Source organism: Acipenser ruthenus, chromosome 15 (assembly GCF_902713425.1).
Source record: "Acipenser ruthenus chromosome 15, fAciRut3.2 maternal haplotype, whole genome shotgun sequence".
Lineage (NCBI taxonomy): Eukaryota > Metazoa > Chordata > Actinopteri > Acipenseriformes > Acipenseridae > Acipenser > Acipenser ruthenus.
Window position 1 is genome coordinate 23424097 of NC_081203.1, and position 20660 is coordinate 23444756.

The 20660-nt window shown below is 36.9% G+C and overlaps 1 protein-coding gene across 5 annotated transcripts in view; it reads left to right on the forward strand.

The window, feature by feature from the left end:
* LOC117421874 (DNA repair protein RAD51 homolog 2-like) overlaps window positions 1-20660 on the forward strand; it is a 175604-nt gene that overhangs the window by 68663 nt on the left and 86281 nt on the right. For 4 of the 5 annotated variants that reach the window (XM_058987504.1, XM_058987505.1, XM_058987506.1 and 1 more), the window contains exons 8-9: window positions 827-945; window positions 5975-6053. In XM_058987504.1, coding sequence (XP_058843487.1) covers window positions 827-945; window positions 5975-6053 — 198 coding nt within the window. Of the gene's footprint in view, window positions 1-826; window positions 946-5974; window positions 6054-15500; window positions 15777-20660 lie in introns of those variants that run through there. The other variant, XM_058987508.1, reaches the window with a different exon arrangement.

The window sequence follows — 20660 nt, forward strand, 5'->3', positions numbered from 1 at the left end:
CTTGGAGACACTGCCAAGTTGAAATAACAATAAAAATAATTCGCTCCACCAGTGCTGCTCGTTCCCTTCCTCTCCTACCTGTTCCAGGACTGGGCTCGATTTATTAATTAACCTACAGCAAACCTAGAGGTACCAAAACACAACCCTTCCAAGTGCAGCCAAGCAGCTCCTATTAATTTAAAGGGTTCATCATTAAAATAATGCTGAACAGATTCTATTTTTCCAAATAGGGTATTCATAGAACTAATTTCCGAGCGCAAAAACATTAAAAATGATTCCTTTGTAATCCCAGTATTCAAAGTTGGAAGTGTGACAGCAGTAACTACAGCCTATTCTGCTGCAAAATGTCACCCAATTGACATCATTTAGGGTCTAAGATACACCAAAAACAAACAGAAAAAAATGTTGATGCTAATTTCCCATATCTGATGGTGTCATTCTCTCTATGTAAAACACGTTTTTCTATTTCAGTAATGAAGAAGAATCTAGCAATTTTTATACAGTTGAATCTGGGTTTAAAAAGGCATTAGAAAAGCGTACCTTTCCAGGACTTTAGTTATGTCACTTACTAGTTATGTCACATACTAGTGATGGGAATCGTATTAACAAGAGGAATCAGACCTTCCTCACTGGTGGAGACCGATTCATTGTTCATAGGTCTTTGCATAGTTTTTCAGTATGAACATTAGTTGGAAATTATCAATGTGTACTTCATCATCACCAGAAATGAAAAATCTATAATTAAATTAATCTGTGCAATACTGCTTTATATACATATGCAAATACTGTGCTCTGAAATTGCATTCATTTATTGATTTTCTTTCAGAGTCCCCAGTAAGTGCAGACGGGGAGTCAGGGTATGTTACCGCAGCCCTGGGGAACACATGGAGCCACAGCGTCAATACCAGACTGATTGTACAGTACTTGGACTCACAACGAAGACAGGTAAGGTTTGATCATGGGGCACCAAGGCACATTCAACTGTGTTATTGTTGTTTTAAAACATGAAAGCAGTGCATTAGTGTGATAAGACTACTGCAATCTGATCCCATGCATTTGTACTGACAGAATTACATGAGTTAAAATACTTTTCAACAATTTGTCTGGGCCACTTTATAATTTATCTTTGGATACCACCTTTTGGGAAACTTTTCTAGAAACACTACTTTGTTTAGTGTAAGAGAATTTCATATTACTTGAAGTTAGAAATCATAAATTATAATCGAATAAATGTAATCGTAGATACAAGCAAGTAGGCACACACAAGAAGACTTTGTTTTCAAGTCATTGCTTAAAGGCTTGTTTTGTGTTGCGGGTATTATACTGTTTTTTTTTTTCTTCCTTTTCTCTTGAGCAGCCTGGGTTATACGATGCCAGGAAAACTGGAATTCGCTCTCCCTGGACTCTTTCCTGAGTATCGAAGCAGCTGAATAAACAATTGCTTTGAGCCCTTGCTATGAAACAAACCCCAAAAATCTGGCATCAGACTGGGAGCATAACAAAAACAAACTTTTTGGCTCAAAATAAGGCCAGCTGATTTGATTGGTGGGTGAGATCTGGGGTCGTAGCACTCAGCCGTCTGACCTGGCAGTCAGTCAGATGTATCTCCAATAGGAACACTTTAAGAGGTACAAACAGCTCAGTGGTTACAGGGTAGGGCTGCAGTGAGTGTAGGTAGCTTGAGTAGCTCCATGGATAAAATGTTGGACTGAAGTGTGGAATGTAGTGGGTGAGAGTGCAAGGATTGTAGATACTGTATTAAATTCAAGTAGATCAGCAATTATAAAGTGGGATTTTATGGCAGCACACAATGCAGTAGATTTTAGTTAATCAGTGGTTATCATGCAGAACTCTTGTACTTCAGGCAGTGGCTTTGGGTAGCGCAGTTGCTGGAGAGCTATACTGCAGTGTGAATGGTAGCTTAAGTATAGTAAGTCTGGGAGTTAGAGGTCTGGGCTGCAGTGATTCTTTTAACAGGGATGTTACAAAACTAGTGAAATTACATGGTAGTTAATTTAAAGATGTTAACGATTATTAATCTACCTAACAGCAAAATTCACAACCACAGTGAACCCCGTAGAACGTAATTTATTTATAATATTGTGTTTAACAATATAATTTGGATGGCACATTTACTTTTCACATTTAAAATGTTGTAGATATTGAGTGGTACAAGTTGCGGTTCCATAGCATATACAATTAACAACATTGAAATGGAAAAATAATTAGATAGCTTTCATTTTCATTTTACTAGCAATTGGTCAATAACGTATTTGATGTGTTTCACAAAAATGGTGCCTATATGAAGTAAAAGCCCTTTAGACCTCTCTAACGATAAAGGGGCAGAACAGGGAACTCATTTTGCAGCTACAAGCTCAAGGGATTTGATTGTGATGATTGCTGTGGCAACCATGAAGTATGTATTGCTGTCTGTTTTAATTCCAAATGTCTCTGTCACCATGGAAGCTGAAAATTGAGCCTGGTACGTTGTCACCGCTAGGATTTTTAGAAATGTAATGTTTCTGATTTCACACAGTTCTAGGACCACAGTCGTGTCTGCCTAAAGGTTTAGTAGGGGAGGCAGTGGATGAACAAAGGGTGTCTTATGTGCTTAGCAGCACACTGATATTTGTTCAGAAACTTGATAGTTGCTTATAACACCTTATGAACGTCATAAGGATCTCATTTTGTAATATGTATTGCATTTATTCAAATCCAGTGGTAGTGACTGGCCAAATTGCACTGTTCCAGATTACACTGTGTTGCTAAGCAGCTGCAGAGCTTGATTTAGGAAATTCAGCTGTTTTATTTAGGTTCAAACATGCTTTCTTTTCCATATGTACTTTTAATATAAACAGCATACTGCTACATTGAGTGATGTGTTTATTTTACTCATGAAGATGAGCTTTAAAAAATCCATCCTCAATAACTTAGTTACAATATTGTGTATTTTTATTTGTGTGCTTGTGTTGTATTGAATTATTATTTTTTTTTTACATACGTTTAAAATGTGGGGAAATTCTACATTGGAAGATATTGCACACAGATGATTTTACACATTCTGTGTCTTATTAGACAACTGTGTTGTAAAAGCAGCAAAGCAAGTTTGTAATGAGAGAAGAATGTTATTTGAAAATGGATTCCGAAGTATTTTTTTTTTCCTGTTCGGTTTTAATTGCTTAGCAGAAAAAGAATTTGCCTCAGCCTTCAACTTCTGAGAAGGAACAAAAAGGAGTATCATGTTTTAGCAACAAAAGGGTATCACATTTGCCATTCTGTATAAATAAGAAGGATAATTGATATAGCTGAATGAAATGTCGAAACAGCAACCATTTCACTGGTGTGGGGCCGAAGACATCGGCAATAAATCTGAAATGGATGAACTTATTTACTCTGAATTGATATGGAATTGAACCATGGGGTTATATTTCTTGGTGATTGGTGTTTATTTGTGTTGAAAGGAAACTGAGGAGAGGACTAGCATAGCATTCATGTGCGATCATCTCTTTCTCCAGGGCCTCCTAAATGAATGGCAGACTATAAGTGTACTGTATTTAAACATATGATTTAAATAGATTGAAAAACACTTTTGGCTGGTTTCACAGACCCTGATTAGCCCCAATTTTGGATTTCCAAATGTAATTAGAGGTAAGGTAGTCCAAATGTAGTGCTAATCAGGGTCTGTGAAACCAGGCCTTACAGTAAATTGATCTTCATACCTCATCATATTCCTTTTTTTTACTACCCTGTAGATGAACAATGCCATATTCTATGCATATCTTTAGATCAAAGTGTATTGAAGCATTTTCATGTGTGTCACAATGTGGTTAAATAACATAAAGAAAATAATTTGAACCAGCAGTAATCCTCTGCACCATTTAAAAAAATAAAATATTCCCCACAGTAAACCGCCACTTGCTGACATCAGTATGTGGATAAAAATGTGCAGATATGGAGAGAATAAAGAGGCATCACAGATATTAAGTAAGAAGAGGCTACTAAAACATCACTAGAAAACACCCTATGGTGAAGCTGTTGTTCATTATATAAAATACACTGTAGAGTTATTAAGACCAGAATATATACTTGTCATTGATGCTTAGTATACTATATATATATATATATATATATATATATATATATATATATATATATATATATATATATATATATATATATATATATATATATATTCATCTGTGTATTAAAGTAGTAATAGTAAGTCTATTTCTATTCGTTACAGTAAGAATAGTGTCCCTTGTGATGCAAACCATGTGGGCCATAACTGCAGCCATTACGTCATACAGACAAGTTATTGCATCTCCCTTGTGCCTCATAAAAATACGTCCTACTTTGTTTAACATATTTGTTTGAAAATCAAAAGGAACCAAGATCACACTGTACCTTACTGAGTATTTGTACAAATGCGTATCCAAATTGGTTCTGCTCCGACTTTGAGAAATGCAAAAACAGAAGATGGATCTATTTTTGATATATTAATGTATATCATATTGAATTCCCCGGTGCTACTCCTATCATGGATAGGATTGGCCCGGTAATCTGTGACCATGACAGAAAGATCAAATGTTTCCCACAATCCTTATACACAACCTAGTGTACCTATGTGACAATGACCTCCAGGGCCTACTTCTTTGAGGTTCTACGTGTGACTGATTTTGATATACTGTGCTGCACTTTGAATGGCTTTAGATAATTACATATCAAATGAGATACAGTGTGCTCTCCCTATAATATATGATAAACTCACATTACTGTTCATGTTTGCAAATCTTTATAAACCCAGTGAAATGCTTCAGTGGTACTCCAAAGGAATTTTGGATTTCAAGACAGGACGGAAGTTATTATTCTTTAGAATTAAAACAGTTGGTTTTATGATAATGTATTCCATCATAACTTTTTGGTTCCCCCATTGACAAATAACTACTTGAATTAATCGTGTGTGTCAGTTTAAACTATTTACAAGCCAGGGAAGTTTTGATGTGTTCTAAAAGAAGTATAGGGATGTGTGAGAAGACTTTCTGGGAAATTTTTTGAGCTGAATCTTGGCTGAAAGGATGTTATTGTTTTTTAGGTAGTTTCTAGAGGTTAATGCCACTGTTATTCCTTTCACTTCCTGGCATCATGCCCTTTGTCCAGAGTATTGTTTCATTATAAGGTACATTGAAGGCCTGCATATCAGTTTGGATAATTAATTGGCACAGGATCTTGAAAGCCCAGATATCCACCTTTTGTCAAGTATTCAGGCCCATCCTGGATCTTTTTTTCCAGTTATTATTTATCTTGACCAGCTTATTGTGTCTGAATTGCCCTCATTGCTTTTGAATTTCTGCTTCATCACCGGTTCATTTTTATATTCAAATATAGCCTTTTAGGGGGTTGTAGTGGTGACCCAAAGTAAGATGTCTAGTGCCCCTGCTACAAAGCAGCCCAATGAACTTTAGACTGCTCTGGAAAACGTCCCATAAAATATTTGAGCTTGAGCATCTGCAGATAACTTCTTGAAGTGTTTGCTTTATATATATATATATATATATGGGTGGTTTAGAAGGGGAAAAGGTTAGAAATTAGTGGATCATTTTACAAATGACTTCTTGCAAAGTTGATTTATAGTAATAAAATACAGTTTGATATTTATGAAACTTCTACACTGCAGATAATTCCATTCTTTCTTTCAGAAAACTAGTATAAAAATGACACTTAATTGAGCTATTAATAGTTTTTCTTCCAATGTTTATAAAGATTGTTTCTTTGGGAGGAAAAAAGATCATAGTGTAATTTGTACCATTGTTTAGTAATACAAGGACTTATTTATAATATAAGGACAGTGTAGTAAAAATAATACATTATTTACACAAAAAAAGATGCTGCTAATTTTCCTTTCCCGAGTTTGGATAAACAAATTTGGGGCCAAGACTCACATTAATGTAATCTTTTTCTTTCTTTTTTTATGTAGATAATTGTGGCCAAGTCTCCTATTGCTCCATTTTCTGTATTCAACTACACTGTTCAGAACTCGGGTCTTGAACTGGAAGGTAAGGGCAGATATTGTTTGTGTTTGGTTGGCTGCATGTTGTCTTTTGAATATTTTATTGTGGATCTCACTGAGCTGCTTTCCTCTAAAGATATCCCATGCATGAAAGCACAGTGGAGACCTCCAATGCCCTCTTATTCCCAAGTGAATGGGATCCCTGCTGTGGAGGTGGAGGTGCATTGGCAGGTTTGACCTGGAATGGATTTGAACCCCAGGAATTAGACCCCTGTCTCCCAAATGAGTTAGTGAAGACTTTGGGAAAGGACGAGTCATTAGTTTGATCCTTTGCCAGTGCTCATTCATCTTTAATCTCATTTCCATCTGCTACAAAAACTTGAAATTGGTACTTGGTGCAAATGTGTTTATCATACCGCCACTACTTTTGTAAATGCAAAACATAATCCAAACAAGCTGTCTTGATTTGACATTTTAGTGTTTAAACTGATACAAAACCCAACCATTTCAAGGTTATTTGTCATTAAGTCGGTCAGATAAGTTAAGTGTACAGCAGGCTTGACAATAAGCATGAGGTTATGATGCTTTGAAAAAGAATCACAATGGAAATTAATTATTAATAAAGCACATTGTGCTTTAAATACTTCAACATGAAAAATACATTTTTCATGCATTCCAGGACTCTGAATTCTGTTCCGGGCTGTAACAAGTAATATGTTTGTCAGTATAATGACTTGTTTTTTCCATTCATTTTTCTTTATTTTTTTGCCATTTCTGGCCACAAAACTCTATTTAATGAGATTAAAAAATAATTCGATTTGGATTAGAGTTAAATTAAATATCCAATGAGCTAAACACAATGCTACCACATACTCCAGTTTCACTGACAAAAAAAAAATCCTGGGTAGGGGTGCTAAAATCAGGCACACATTAATTATGGCGATGGAACATATTTTATCAGTAACATATAAAAAAATGGCAGTGAATGCAGGATAAACAGGGATGGTTGGCTTTGTGGGCTACAAGTGAAAATGCCTTTTCAGTGATGTCTAGCAGTGAAGAGCCACCTACAGCAGAACTAGTGTTTCTAGTGTGCTTTCTATCTGAATACTTACAAGACGCAACCTTTCTTATTATACATGTATGAGGTGGTGAGATCTGAATCCATGTGGTATAACAGCAGGCATTAACTACTGTAGAACCTCAAAGTTACGAACAATTGAAACCAGAATCAGTAAAAGACAGGAATATCCGACGCTGAGAGCAAGCAGTTAAACACAGCTCACCTGGCTTGTTTTCTTACTATTATTCTTCAGGTTAAAGGTCTTGACCTTTTATTAATACAGTGCAGATACATTAAATAATTGAAATGAATACATTTCATGGCTTATGAACACCCTTCGTTCCCAATGTTCTTGTAGTTCTAGTGTAATTGCGTTGATTAGAACTATCTGAGTAACTTGGTCTCTGTGAAAGCTGATTGCAGCTTGGGCAACAGTCCTTACACAAGGCAGGGACAGCACAGTAATGAATTATGTAATTGTAAAACGTGTTGGAGTCTGAAGATTCCACAGTAGTGTATGCCCACAGAAACACATCATTCAATACTGGTGAGATTTATAAAAATAAATAAAAGGAGAACTATAAAGAGAAAGAGAAGGGTTTGTCCACTGTGCAAGTCAGCCAAGTCGTAGCAAACAATCCTGCTCACTGTCAGAGTGAAATAGAAAGCGGAAGCCAGTGACATTATCAAAAACCTCTCTTCACAGACCTGGTTTGGCAGGATGCCTTTGCTGGCTACCACCAAAACTCCCCTACGTCCTTCCCAATGACATGGATCTCTGTGTGTGAACGAGGGAACGTTGAGAGCGTCGGTGACGGGAAATAGGGCCAGTTGAGGGCCCTTCACTGTGCAAGCCGCAAAGAGAGCACATTTCCCGCAAGCACTTTAAAGACAGATTTTTTGTTGTTGTGCTGAAAGACAAAAGGGGTCTGGGTCTGTTGTAGGAGGGGAGCAAAACCAACCGCTCTGCTATCAGCACCCTTCTATGGCTTGTTTTGTGAGCCCTACTGAAGATAAACCAAGTCTCTCATAACATGGGGCATAAACAAGAACCTGTGCAGTAGCCGTTGCCAGAACTAAAAAAAAAAAGTACTTTAGCTTGGCTCACCAGGAAACTGGTGACGGCACTGGGCATTAAGAAAGTCCTACAGAAGTGGGTGTAAAGAAGTGTTAAATCTACCGCTTGTGTGTAGCAGTATTGAAAGTAAGGGATAATAATGGACAAATTTAAGATGTTTAACATTAAACTCACCCTGATTGAAGCTGACTTTCCTTAATAAGAATCCGTAATTAATCTGTGGCATATAATGTAAACTTAATTGCTATTCAGCAGTCTACCTGCAACATTTCCGGCATTTTAACCAAGAAAGTTGTTTTTTCTTAATAGAAATGCATGGTATTGTCTTATTTGGCAGTGCTCCATGGCTCTGTGGAATTACACTGATTTTAGTCTGGTATGGTTTTGTGGCAGTGTTGAATAATCATGAGTCACTTATGATGAGAATGGAATTATTCAGTATTTTGTTCTAGTTCTTGTGACATGAGGTTACATGCAGTTTTACATGTAGCAGTGTTGTTTGCCAGACTATAGATTTAGACCTTGATGTTTGTTCTGGAAAGCAGATCCGTCAGGCACTGCGGAACTTAATTAGAATCAGAGGCAGTGCAGTAATAAACTAGAAGTGATCCACATGCACTGGGGATCAGAAGTATGGGCACCCTGTGGTTTCAGATAATCATCCTTAACTTTAAACACTTTATTAGTTTCTTGAAGCAAGTCAAGGAGACAATCGCTTTGGCTAATGTCTTCTTTGGTGATTTTATCAAGGCTTTTTATTTATACTGTCCAACATTGAACATGAATGCCCAAAAATAATCTTCTGGAGTTCTTATGTGTTTAGGCTCAAATCAAAATAACAGAACGTGCAGGAACCAAAGCACATGATCTGCATTTCTTACTGCTAGAGCAGGCCTGTAAAAGTTCCCTAGAACATTGCAGATCTCTCTTTTTTTCCCTAGCTGGAGCACTGGTTTTCTTATAGTTTCCAATATCTAAGAGGCTGCAATTGTAACAAAGGCACCCCAGGGGCAAGGTATGTGTGTTTTTTAAAAGGATTAATTAGATACAAAAATTGCCTACCTCTGTTGCCCACCTCTACTTTCTACCATTTATTCACATGTTTCTGCTTATCAGCTATTAATGTGTCTGTCTGAATATGTTGCTAGTTAATTCTATACAAGCAAGGATAAAGTAACGGCACACATTTTTATATTATTTGGTATGGCTTTATTCGGCCTAATTACAGATTGTAACTGGCATAAATTCACATAGCATAGCTTTCTGCACATTAGGATATATTTTGCCACTCTCCTTGATTTATCTAATTAAACTGCTCAGTACTTGAAGGGTGACCTTTTTTTTGTACTAACCTCCTCACCTCAATCCAGTAGTGTACAATGCGATTCAGAACTGGGTTGTGGACCAAGAACCTTGAGGTTTCAGTGTCTGAAAAACGATAAACAGAAGGTGTCAAAACATTTATCAGGAAAACAGTTTTTAAATGTGTGTGTATATACACATATATATATATATATATATATATATATATATATATATATATATATATATATATATATAATGAAGAAAAAGCAATTATTTTTAATATTGGTAATTCGCTTTTAATAATTAGCTAAAATAGTGAGTCTTCAATGACTTTTGCTTTTCATTTATCAATGTTCTTCTTTATTAGGTATTTCTAGTAATAGATGAGTGCACTGTTGGATTCACATAACAGCTTTAATACATGAAATTGACATACTAGGCAAACAAATATTAAGTCATTGAAACAGACTAGTAAAAAAAAGAAACATAACAAAACTTTTAATTAAAAAAATACCCATTAAGTATTCATTAAGACTTTTTGTTTTAGTTTTGAAAGATGGTTTATCCTTTTTTTACAAACACTTTTAAAACTTCAGTGATTTCTGGCTGTTACTCTTTAAAAATATTAACAGTAACAACATTAATGTTGGCAGTTAGTAAATTCCAGCTGTCTTGAGCTTTTTAAATAAGGAACATGAAAGTTATTTTTTTCTAAATACTAATAAACTTAAAATCAGCGGTCAGCAGTTGGTCTTCCAGAGACAGCGCAGGGCAGCAATAAAACTCCCATCTGTGGAGCTGGAAACCTGGAGGACTTGCAGACCGCTCTTCTGGGAAAGTGAGGATGCTAACACAGAGCAGCCGTAAAACTCAATCTATAGCTGTAGCCAGGAAACCGGGTCACACAACAAAACAGCAATACAAATCTGTGTTTGTATTTTTAACCAGCTCCATCAGACACAGAGACAGAACCAACTGAGGATAAAGGGCAGCCAGAGACATGTGTGGTAACAAGGTCCTACTAGCCTAAACTTGTTAAACTAAATGAAGTAACATTCCTTCAGCTAAAATGAGTGGATAGGCACAAAGGCTGTACATGTAATATATGAAGAATATGAGTAAATATAGATACGTTTTTATTTTTAAATAAATATTGTTGATAGCACAAATATAAATAGCAAAGATACTTATATAAAGCAGCAGTAGCTGATGTAATGCAATAGTAATTTAAATTGTTAATAAATGAAATAGGTGGTGCCAGAATGTACATGAGTTTTGAGCTGTAATATAACATTACAACTAATTTAGTTTACTCTTAATGTTCATTTTCAAAATTTTTGGCTGCTCCATGCCTCATCGTCTTTCTTGCTGACACACTGTATAAAATAGGCTAGAATCGGGTCGAGCTCTTCCTACTCGCTGACGGTAGTTAGATTTTTTAAATTATTAATCCAATAATTATTTTTTTAAAATAATTATTGGACTGTCTCTGAAGGTTGTACGTGTGATACTTGTATTTTCTTTTTTAGTCATTTTGTTTGCAGCTTATTTCTTTTTTTTTTAGGGGGGGAGCTATATTGTGCAAACATAAATCTTAATGTTATGTCTGATAAACACTGCGATACAAGTCAAACTGATGCAAAAAAATGCAAAGAAACTGATGCAAAGAAATGGCTGTATCACATCTGATGCAAAGGAATGGCTGTATCACATCGATAATCAGGGTCTACTATATATAGACAGCATTATACATCTTTATCTGCTTGAGTGGGCCAAATTGTGGTTGAAAAAAAATGTATTGTACTTGACTGGTATGTCTTAACTTAAATTGCTCAAATTGAAATGTTTCGTTTTTTAACATTTGACCGCACAGGGAGTTTTTGTTGCAAAAAGCAAAAGATCATGACACAATAAGGGCACCGGCGGAGTTTTTTTGAGGTATTCTGTCTCAAAAAACAGACAATAAATCTGCTGATCTGGGTATTTTGGTTTTCAAACACAACCTCAGTGATATGCTTTGAAATAAGGCCTGTTTGGAGAAGTCATTTAACCTCCGACTTACACATCTACTGTATATCCTAGGCTTATGATAGACCTTTCTGGTGTGGAGAAATACCCTCAGGTTGTTCCTAAAACCATGGAAGGGACTCAAAACAATGGCCTTGTGACACTAAAGTGTGGTTTCCATAACACTTGTCTTGTCATACACACACCCCCCCCCACTACATTCGCACATAGCGCCACACACACACTTTAACTGACATACAGTACACACGAACACCCAAAGTGTACACCACACACTGTGTATTTAACATAATATAATATGGGGCACTCACAGTGATGAAACAAGTTTAGATATATTAACTACCTCTTAAGTAGTGAAGCGGTGAAAGCCTACTCTACCTTTTTGTCAGATAATTAATACAGATAGTGAGCAAGCTGCATTAATTACAAAAGTGTGGATGATGTGGCCACTCTCTTCAGAAAACACACTAAGACAGTGTTCACAACTGTAGCAGAAGACAGCTAAATAAGAGGTACACACATGTCTTCTTTCGCTTTGTGTCTGTGTTTAGTGGCTTGGCTCACAGCCAGTCTATTAGTTTGAGAAGAATAAAGAAAAAACGTCCACTTGGCAAATCTCTTTTCATAGAACGCCAGATGTGAGGCCCAAGATCCAGAGGCTTTCTATCCAACATTTCCACGCAGGATTCTCTGTGCCGCTTTCTATACAAATATAAACCTGAAGGCACTCTGTTTTGAAAAGGGATATTGCTTATAATTAATTCCAAACACCACAAAGTGTATTAGCAAGTGAGGAGTTATAAAAATGGCAGTGGACGTGTTTTGATATAAATTCCCTGCTTTTTCCACATTTTTGGCTAAAGTAATGTACCACACAGCCTTAATGGAAGTGCATTGGAGTTTTATTTTTAGACTGCTTAACACTTTACGTACTTACAAGCACTAACAATAAGAAATACAGGGGGACATGTATCAAGCATTTGCAATGGCATTAAGGCCAGAGTGATTAAAATTGCCCTGTATGTGTCATGACACTTTTGTCAAGTTAAGGCCGTGTTGCACCAGCAAAATGCGCTCCGACGCTCATTAGCCATGTATTTTCAGGTGAGTCAAGCCTTAATTATATGCATGGGCAAATTGTAGGTGGGGCTTATTTGTAAATGAAGTCTGTGATATTTAAATTAGATTTATGAAGCAGCAGAACAGCAGCGCTGCATCGGTCGATCTTGATACATGTCCCCCACAGTGTTTACAATTTACGAACAGCAAATAAAGGGCTGTGTGTGAAAAGCTGTCAACACTGTGGGTTGGTCCGTAAGGGAAATGGTGAACATTATGAAGAGGGTCAGATTCACTCTGCAACTGTCCAGTTGGTGGTGTTATTTTATTTTTTTTTATCTCAGAGGGATACGAAGAAAATGCCAATGTTATAACTCTTTACTGGAAGACTGCATATGTGGCCCAATAAACTATTTCTTCTCTGGAGACTTAGATTTTTATCTGGCTTGGGTTTGGTGGTCCCAGCTTAACCCAGGTAAAAACACACACACACATACAATACTACCGCACCACACAAGGCTCAGGACTGTATGGCAGGGGATATTTCAGGTCAGGCATGAGATACATTAGTCGAGCTTCATTTACAAAGTTGCATTTCATGTAAACAGTTTAAGGCCTTTTGCTAAAAAACAAAAACAAAAGCGCATTAAATAAATACCACCCCCCGCCCCCTCCCCCCCCCCGGGCCCCCATATTTCAAAGGCATGGGCAGGCAGCCATGCGTGCACTGGGAGTTATGCCAAGAGTCAGGCAGGCAGCCAGACAAGTCTGACTTTTTGCAAGTGGCTTGTTTTTCTTCTCCTGTTTTTCATAGATGCCCCATGGTCTTATTTCCAGTGGGATTGAGTTCCCACTTAGAGGATGAACTGAATTTAAAGTTTGTCTGTTCTTTACTCTCCAGTAGCATATATGGATACATATTAAACATATACTATATACCTAAATGTATATTTCAGTTAGGTAAAAAGAGGATACCAAGGCTTTGAAATGAATTAGCACTTATTAGCATTAGCAACATGAGCACTGTTCCCTACTCCTTGCAATCTTTTTTGTTCTTTGGTTGCATTAAAGAACTTGATTCCTCTTCCTTGTACATGTTCTGCCAAAGTGAAGTCCTTGGCCAGACCACAGACGTTTATGATCTCATAAAAAGGTATACTATGGTAAAGGCATGTAAACTGTAAGCAAGCAAGGGAATCACATAAGTATGGTAAAGTATGATAAAAACTGGGAAACATTAGTGAAACTGCAAAATTATGAGACTGAAATGTATGACTGATTTGGATGGGCAGAACATTACAAGTTCAGGCTGCCCATACTCCCTTGGCTCGGATCTCCTCTTAAAAACGTACTGCATCCCTCAGAAATGTATTTCCAAACCTATAAGAACTGCATTTTGTTTTGTTCAGAATTCTGCATATATATACTATAATAAAATAACCACTTGCCAAACAATAAGCCTAGCCTTAAAAAGCAGTGAACCCAGCTTTATTGTCAAATGGTAAATCAAGCATATCTTTCAAAAAAGACCCACACATGCAAATTCAACCCTGACGTAGTCCTATTTGTTGAAGATTGGTACTTTTGTATACAGGAAGCATGCATGCACACATTCTCACAGTAAAGGGGTGTACTATTGCAGTCATTAAACACCCTGTATTTAGAACAGTTTTTTTTTTCACTTCAATTTCCTCAAATGACATTGAATTAGAGTGTGTTGCTGGTAAGTGGCGCAGAAGGAGGACAGATCAGCGTTTACTTTTTTGATGCTACTCGGTGAATAGAACCCCTTGTTGGCACAACCAGCCCACCCCCCTACCCCCCTCTCCCTCCTTCTTCGAAATGATCAGCCCGTGAAATGCATTACCGAAACTAAACTGGGAAGAAAAAAAAATGCAAATTAGACTCAGCTGTTTTCCGTTCATGTTTGTAGCCGTGCGCATGGTGTTCAGGAAAGAAAAACAAGAGGCTGAATTAAATCTAAAATGGCTGGGGTGTCTCTAGAGAGTTAGGGCTGATGTGTTTTTAATGACTCGCTGCTGTTTTTAGAGGGTTCCCAAACCTTTGCTGCCCTTCTCAAAAGCATGTTTCTCTTACCCCAGAGCCAGCTTCCTGACTGGCCTCTGAGTAGATCCAGTACCTCTCTTTCTTATATCATGAATTAATTTTATTTTCAAACCCTTTTAAGTGGTTGATATTACATCTTAATATTTAACATGTTTTTAAAGCTCAGTTTTGTTTTTTTTGTGATTTTTAATGATCTTTGGCTTGCATCCTGCATAACATAATGTTGGTCTCTACAATGATGAATTTGGAGCAGCCAAGCAGCTGTTCATCCAGAGCAAACCTTTGCTTGAAGTTTATTTGGGTTAAAGTAAATGAATGTGCAGCATGCAAATAAGTACCGGCTGTTGTCGTGGTACTTGCTGTGTTCTGTTAGGTATTGTATAATTCTGTCTTGTTGATTTACAAAAGCTATATTCTAATATATTCATAAGCAATTCTCCATATTAAAACATTATTACAAAACATGTTTGAATTGAGCTCCACAATTAATACTTTTTCAGCAACTGTGACTGAGAGCAAATGAATCCGAGTCAACAATCTCCCTCCCGACCTGTGAGGGCGCTGTTTAACAGGAACAGTGTGCCCTGGACTGGGTGGTTTGGCAGTTCATTACAGGGTCAGTCGGAAGTTGGTTCAGAAAGGGGGAGGAGTCACAGTACCAGAAGTCATCGCCTTAATGCGGTGGGAGATGTGTCAGTCATGGATTGGAGGATACGTGATTGCACTCTCTACCGGAGGGGGCGTGACTGAGGGTGTATCAGGGGATGCGGCAAAGCAATCTGTTCCTTTGTTATAGTTACGGAAAGACCTGTAAAGGACGTACAAACGAAAAAGTACCGTGAGTGTTTAGTGTTGTCTTATCTGTCTGTTTAAACTGTTGTTATTTGTTATTCTAGACGGCTAAATATCCGGGAGCAGTCGCGCTAAGCCAGCATCAAACCCAGACTACACTGCACTACTGTCACCGATTATTGTATTAAATCACCACTTGCACTAGGAGAACTCACTATTGGACTTGTGATCATGTGTGTATAAAGTGTGTGTCATTATTAGTATTATTATTTCTGGACTGAACCCCATGGTTTACCTGCGCTGTACACATTGTTTTGTAGAGCCAGGTATTATTATTTAAGGTTGCCAAACAAGCAACCCAGCACATATAAAGAGCTGTTTTTCACCGTGAACTGTGTTGTGTTTGTTATTACTGAGCACTGCATCACCTCTACACCTGCGCACTGCAAACCACTTTGCCACAACAACACGGTACACTTTTGTGTTACTTGGCTTTGGCATATTCAGATACTTTTCATAAAATGCCTCTGCTGAACTATGAGCACATGACTTGCACACAGAACACGATGATTAAGCCATCACCACTGTATGTGTCCATAATGACTGTCCACTTGTTAACCTGAAACAATACCAAAAATGTGTAATTTCTATAGTGCTTTGTTTCTGAATCACCTTGGATATCAATTTTAAAGGATTTTTGGCTCCCATGTTGAGTATTATGCAAGCCCTATGCAATGAAGAATTCCAGCTGTCTGACCGGACACTGGGGAGGGAAAGGAAGTTTGAGAAGGAGTTTGTGGAATGACTTTAGTGTCTGGCTCGGTCAATCTGACACATGTTTTGTTGTGCTTTTGAACAAAGTGAAAAAAAAAAAAAAAAAATATATATATATATATATATATATATATATATATATATATATATATATATAGATAGATAGATAGATAGATAGATAGATAGATAGATAGAAAAAATAAATGTATATCTATATAAAATAACTTTACACCAGGTTAGACAGGTTAGTCTTTTTCAAAGGACCCTGGAGACATCAACTGGAGATGTTCGTGTTCAGATAAACTAACCAGATGCATCCTATTAATGTTAAAAGACCTACTGAAAGATATTTGTAATTCCCTTAGGTGCTACAATCAGGCTTACTACTGCAGACTCAGTATGGAAAGAGCTTGAATACTAATATGTCTGCCGTATTGAGGTCATGTGAAATTTCAGCAGCATAGAGACAGTACATTTTAATGTGCTTAGATTTTCTTACTTAAAGAGTAAGTAATGGGGTTCCGAAATATATAGCGTCACACGTCTCCACGTGTTGCTACAAATGCTTAAATAACCTGCCTGTCATTTTTCTATTCATGTTAACATCCTGACAAACTTGTAAACACTTATAACTTCAAAGTCTGTTTCAGAGCTCTTTTCAAAATGTCCACTGTAGTGCACTGATAGTGTAAGGATTATTGCTCACGTTGTCAAACAGGTAACACAGCAATAACAATACGATGAGGTACGGAACAGAAAGCCAGAGCACTTATGTTGTGTTTTATTTGTTTTTTTATTGCTTTTTCTGCAGTGATTTTGAGGACAGATCTCAAACCATATTGATTCAACTCTGGACATACAGATCTTTTTCAGATATTCATTATATTTCATTTTTAGAAATCAATTTTATCAGAATTGACACTTCCCTTTAATTACGCCTTCGGGGATGCTTGGTTTCTTTTTACAAAAAATCCCATTTCTAGTTGATACATTGTCTTTGTTTCTTTAGCTAATTAAAATTCAGAAGTACTTTGGGAACAGTTACATCCAAAACATGGCTTGACATTCTAAAACCTAAATTAATGGGCTTAGCCGTTAATTATAATGTTTGACTTTGTGATTACTTTTTCTTTAAAGGCTTGTGACCAGGATGACTGGTGGTGACGTCAGGCCAGAAAATGAATGGAACACACAGGCAGTATTATGGGACGAGATGCAAATGCGCTCTTTTTTCATTTATTATTTTAAACAAAACAAAAGTCTCACAGAACAAAACGTTGTGTTGGCAAAACAAATAGACAGACAAGAAAATAACTAAAACAAGTAACAATTGTTTCTTTTAATAATTATGTTACCCCTTCTTACTCCCATTCTCTACTCTTGAACACTCAACAACCGCGTTGCAGCCAAAGCTGCAGGTCTTTATAGTGGTGACTGAGGGATTAACTAGATATTAATGATCTTATTATCCCTTGGTCACATTTTGCACAGGTTTATTAATTCTGCGTGACTGTCAGCTAGTTAGATAAACAGTAGCTGACAGCCACGAGGTATTTTTAAAATAAATAATGGCAGACAGCACCTTGCTCGTCCTACCAAACATAATAAATCAAAACACTGGCTTTTCACTGTCACATAAAATACATAAATCGTAATATTAATAATAAACAAATACAAAATAATACAGACCATGCACAGGGGCGGGGAGTACCCCGTCACATTTACTTGGTGTTTCAAATCTGCTTCGTGTTCCAGTTTCTAATCCATTTTAAGAGGCTGGTCAGATGTTTAGCATGGCTCTTTTAAATTTTGCGGCAGTATGGAAATCTTTGTGATCCATTGGTCACGTTGGTGACTGGAGCCATACTGTTGTTGGAGTTTTATTTGGCTCAGATGGCATCCTCACACCAAATTGTTTTTAACTTTCGAGAACAATTTAAAGTTGCCATTTCACAGCAAATTAGCTAAATCAGTCACTGGATTGCCGGAGATAGAACAAGTTACAGGAATTATAATATTTGGTACTTTCAAAAATTCATTGAGAGACATGTCACCTTCCAATTTTAGAAGGAGACTAAAAAGGGACTCTAGTATTATTTCTTATTTGATTTTTTTATTTTTTTTTTAACAACATACGTGTGCTGTGCTCTTCTTCTAATTAAGAGTATTAGATGAAGTTAACAAAAATGACCCAGTACCGTTCAATTGCACTTTGGCTGCTGTGTTTCATTGAAAGAATATTTGAGAAGATTCCTTAGGTTCCATAAGGGGTAAGTACAGGTATTAATTTATGCAGCAAAAAAAGTTTCTATTGGTGTGCGCTGCTCTGTGTTCATGTACAATCAGCTCTGTTAATCTCAAGAAATATTATTTTAACTCCAACAAGAGGGCGTGTCCCCACAGGTACAGAACCAAGCCTTGTGAACAGAACACTTGTATTTGTAATACACAAGGATAAGGTAAGCCCTTTTCCAAAGTGGGTAGCAGTTCACACATACAGGTAGTAGACTGATTAGGCTGAAACAGTCTCAAAGGAATTTGGTATGGTAAGTTTCCACTGAAGCTAAGCTGAACTGATTTGATTGTGTATAGTACATTATATGTGTATAGTACATTATATGTGTATAGTACATTATATGTGTATAGTACATTATATGTGTATAGTACATTATATGTGTATAGTACATTATATGTGTATAGTACATTATATGTGTATAGTACGTTTCTGTAGCAGAACCAGAAGAGGAAATGTGTTCCATTGCTTGAATGCTTCTAAGAGGCCACGTTTGTAGAATATTTGTCTTTCAGTGGCTTGCTGTGGTATTTTTAAAAGTGGATTCATCCCACTTGACTTTGGTGACTATTTTATCCACATTGATTTTGCCTTAAGCCTTTCGAACCTGTTGCACTTTCTATGACTGTTTTGGGCAGATTGGGCAGCAGTGTGGAGTAGTGGTTAGGGCTTTGGACTCTTGACCGGAGGGTTGTGGGTTCAATCCCCAGTGGGGGACACTGCTGTTGTACCCTTGAGCAAGGTACTTTACCTAGATTGCTCCAGTAAAAACCCAACTGTATAAATGGGCAATTGTATGTAAAAATAATGTGATAACTGTATAATGTGAAATAATGTATAATGTGATATCTTGTAACAATTGTAAGTCGCCCTGGATAAGGGCGTCTGCTAAGAAATAAATAATAATAATAATGACTGTAAGGTTATGACACTAAGGTTTCTGCTCCCTCAGTTCTCACTAGATGGCAGCATCCAGCAGCATTGCTACGCCTCATACTTAAAAACACACCTCTTGCAGAATGGTGGAATTATAGAATACAGTTAGAAAAAAATTGGATATGGTTTTACAAAATTTGGTGCAAAAATCACTGAATTGATTTCGAACTCCCAGGGGTAGATACATATTGTTGTAACTTATATGAACAGGAATAAGGGGATTATAATGGCCAAAAGAATGTAATCAATGAGATAAGATCTTACACTACTGTACGAAGGTAGCTATGTTATATACAAGCTGTAAAAAGTTATTATAGTAATGATTGTTGTATAATATAATGAACTACTGAATTTACTTCCTGTATTCAATAACTTTTTTTTTTTAATGCACCTGAGGCAATGGCTGATTCAGTACAACTGCTCCCCTTCACTTGTGTAATTGCGTACTTAGAATGTGTTTATTCAGATTACAGAGCATGCTGTTTATAATAGGTGGAAAACCAGGTCTGTGTCATAACCTCAAGATAAATACCTTTTTAGGGACATACTTACCTTATAAGCTCAATATCAAATCTATGGGTAAAATTTGATTAGCTGGAAAACTGGCCTTTTAAGTTTTATTTATTTATTTATTTATTTATTTATTTATTTATTTTGCGACAGTACTTGATAACACAACTTGAATGTGTCTTAATGTTTGGTTAATTGACTCACTGAGTGACATTAGGGGAATCATGGAGGAAGAAGTCTACGCCTCTACTGTTAAAAAAAAAAAAAAAAAACTACTATTGTCAGCAAACTGGTCAAGTTATTTTTCAAGGATAAACTTATACGAAATGTTACAAATCCCAAATGAAACGTGACACCCTCCCCCTTTAGAATAGTACATTAAGCTGCTGGACAAGCCCACTCCCCCTTCCTTGTGTCTCATGCAGGATCCATTATTATTTTGAAGGGTAAGAACAAAAGGTCAAGACCGGGCAGCTATGAGTGGACGAGCAGGGGTGGGGGTGGGGTGCTTGAGGGGACGGTCTCCTTTCACAGACACACACGCAGGCCTTGAAAACAGGGCTTTCATTTAGTCCACTTCTACAATCCCTAATTTGGCCCATTAAAACCAGTTCCTCGTCCAAAAAAACAGGGCAATCATTGCCACAGTGATTACTCACAGATGTGCAAACTTACACAATGAAGCAGACTGACACAGACTTAAACAAATGCATACAAACATGCACACACATACAGCAAACCGACATTTACA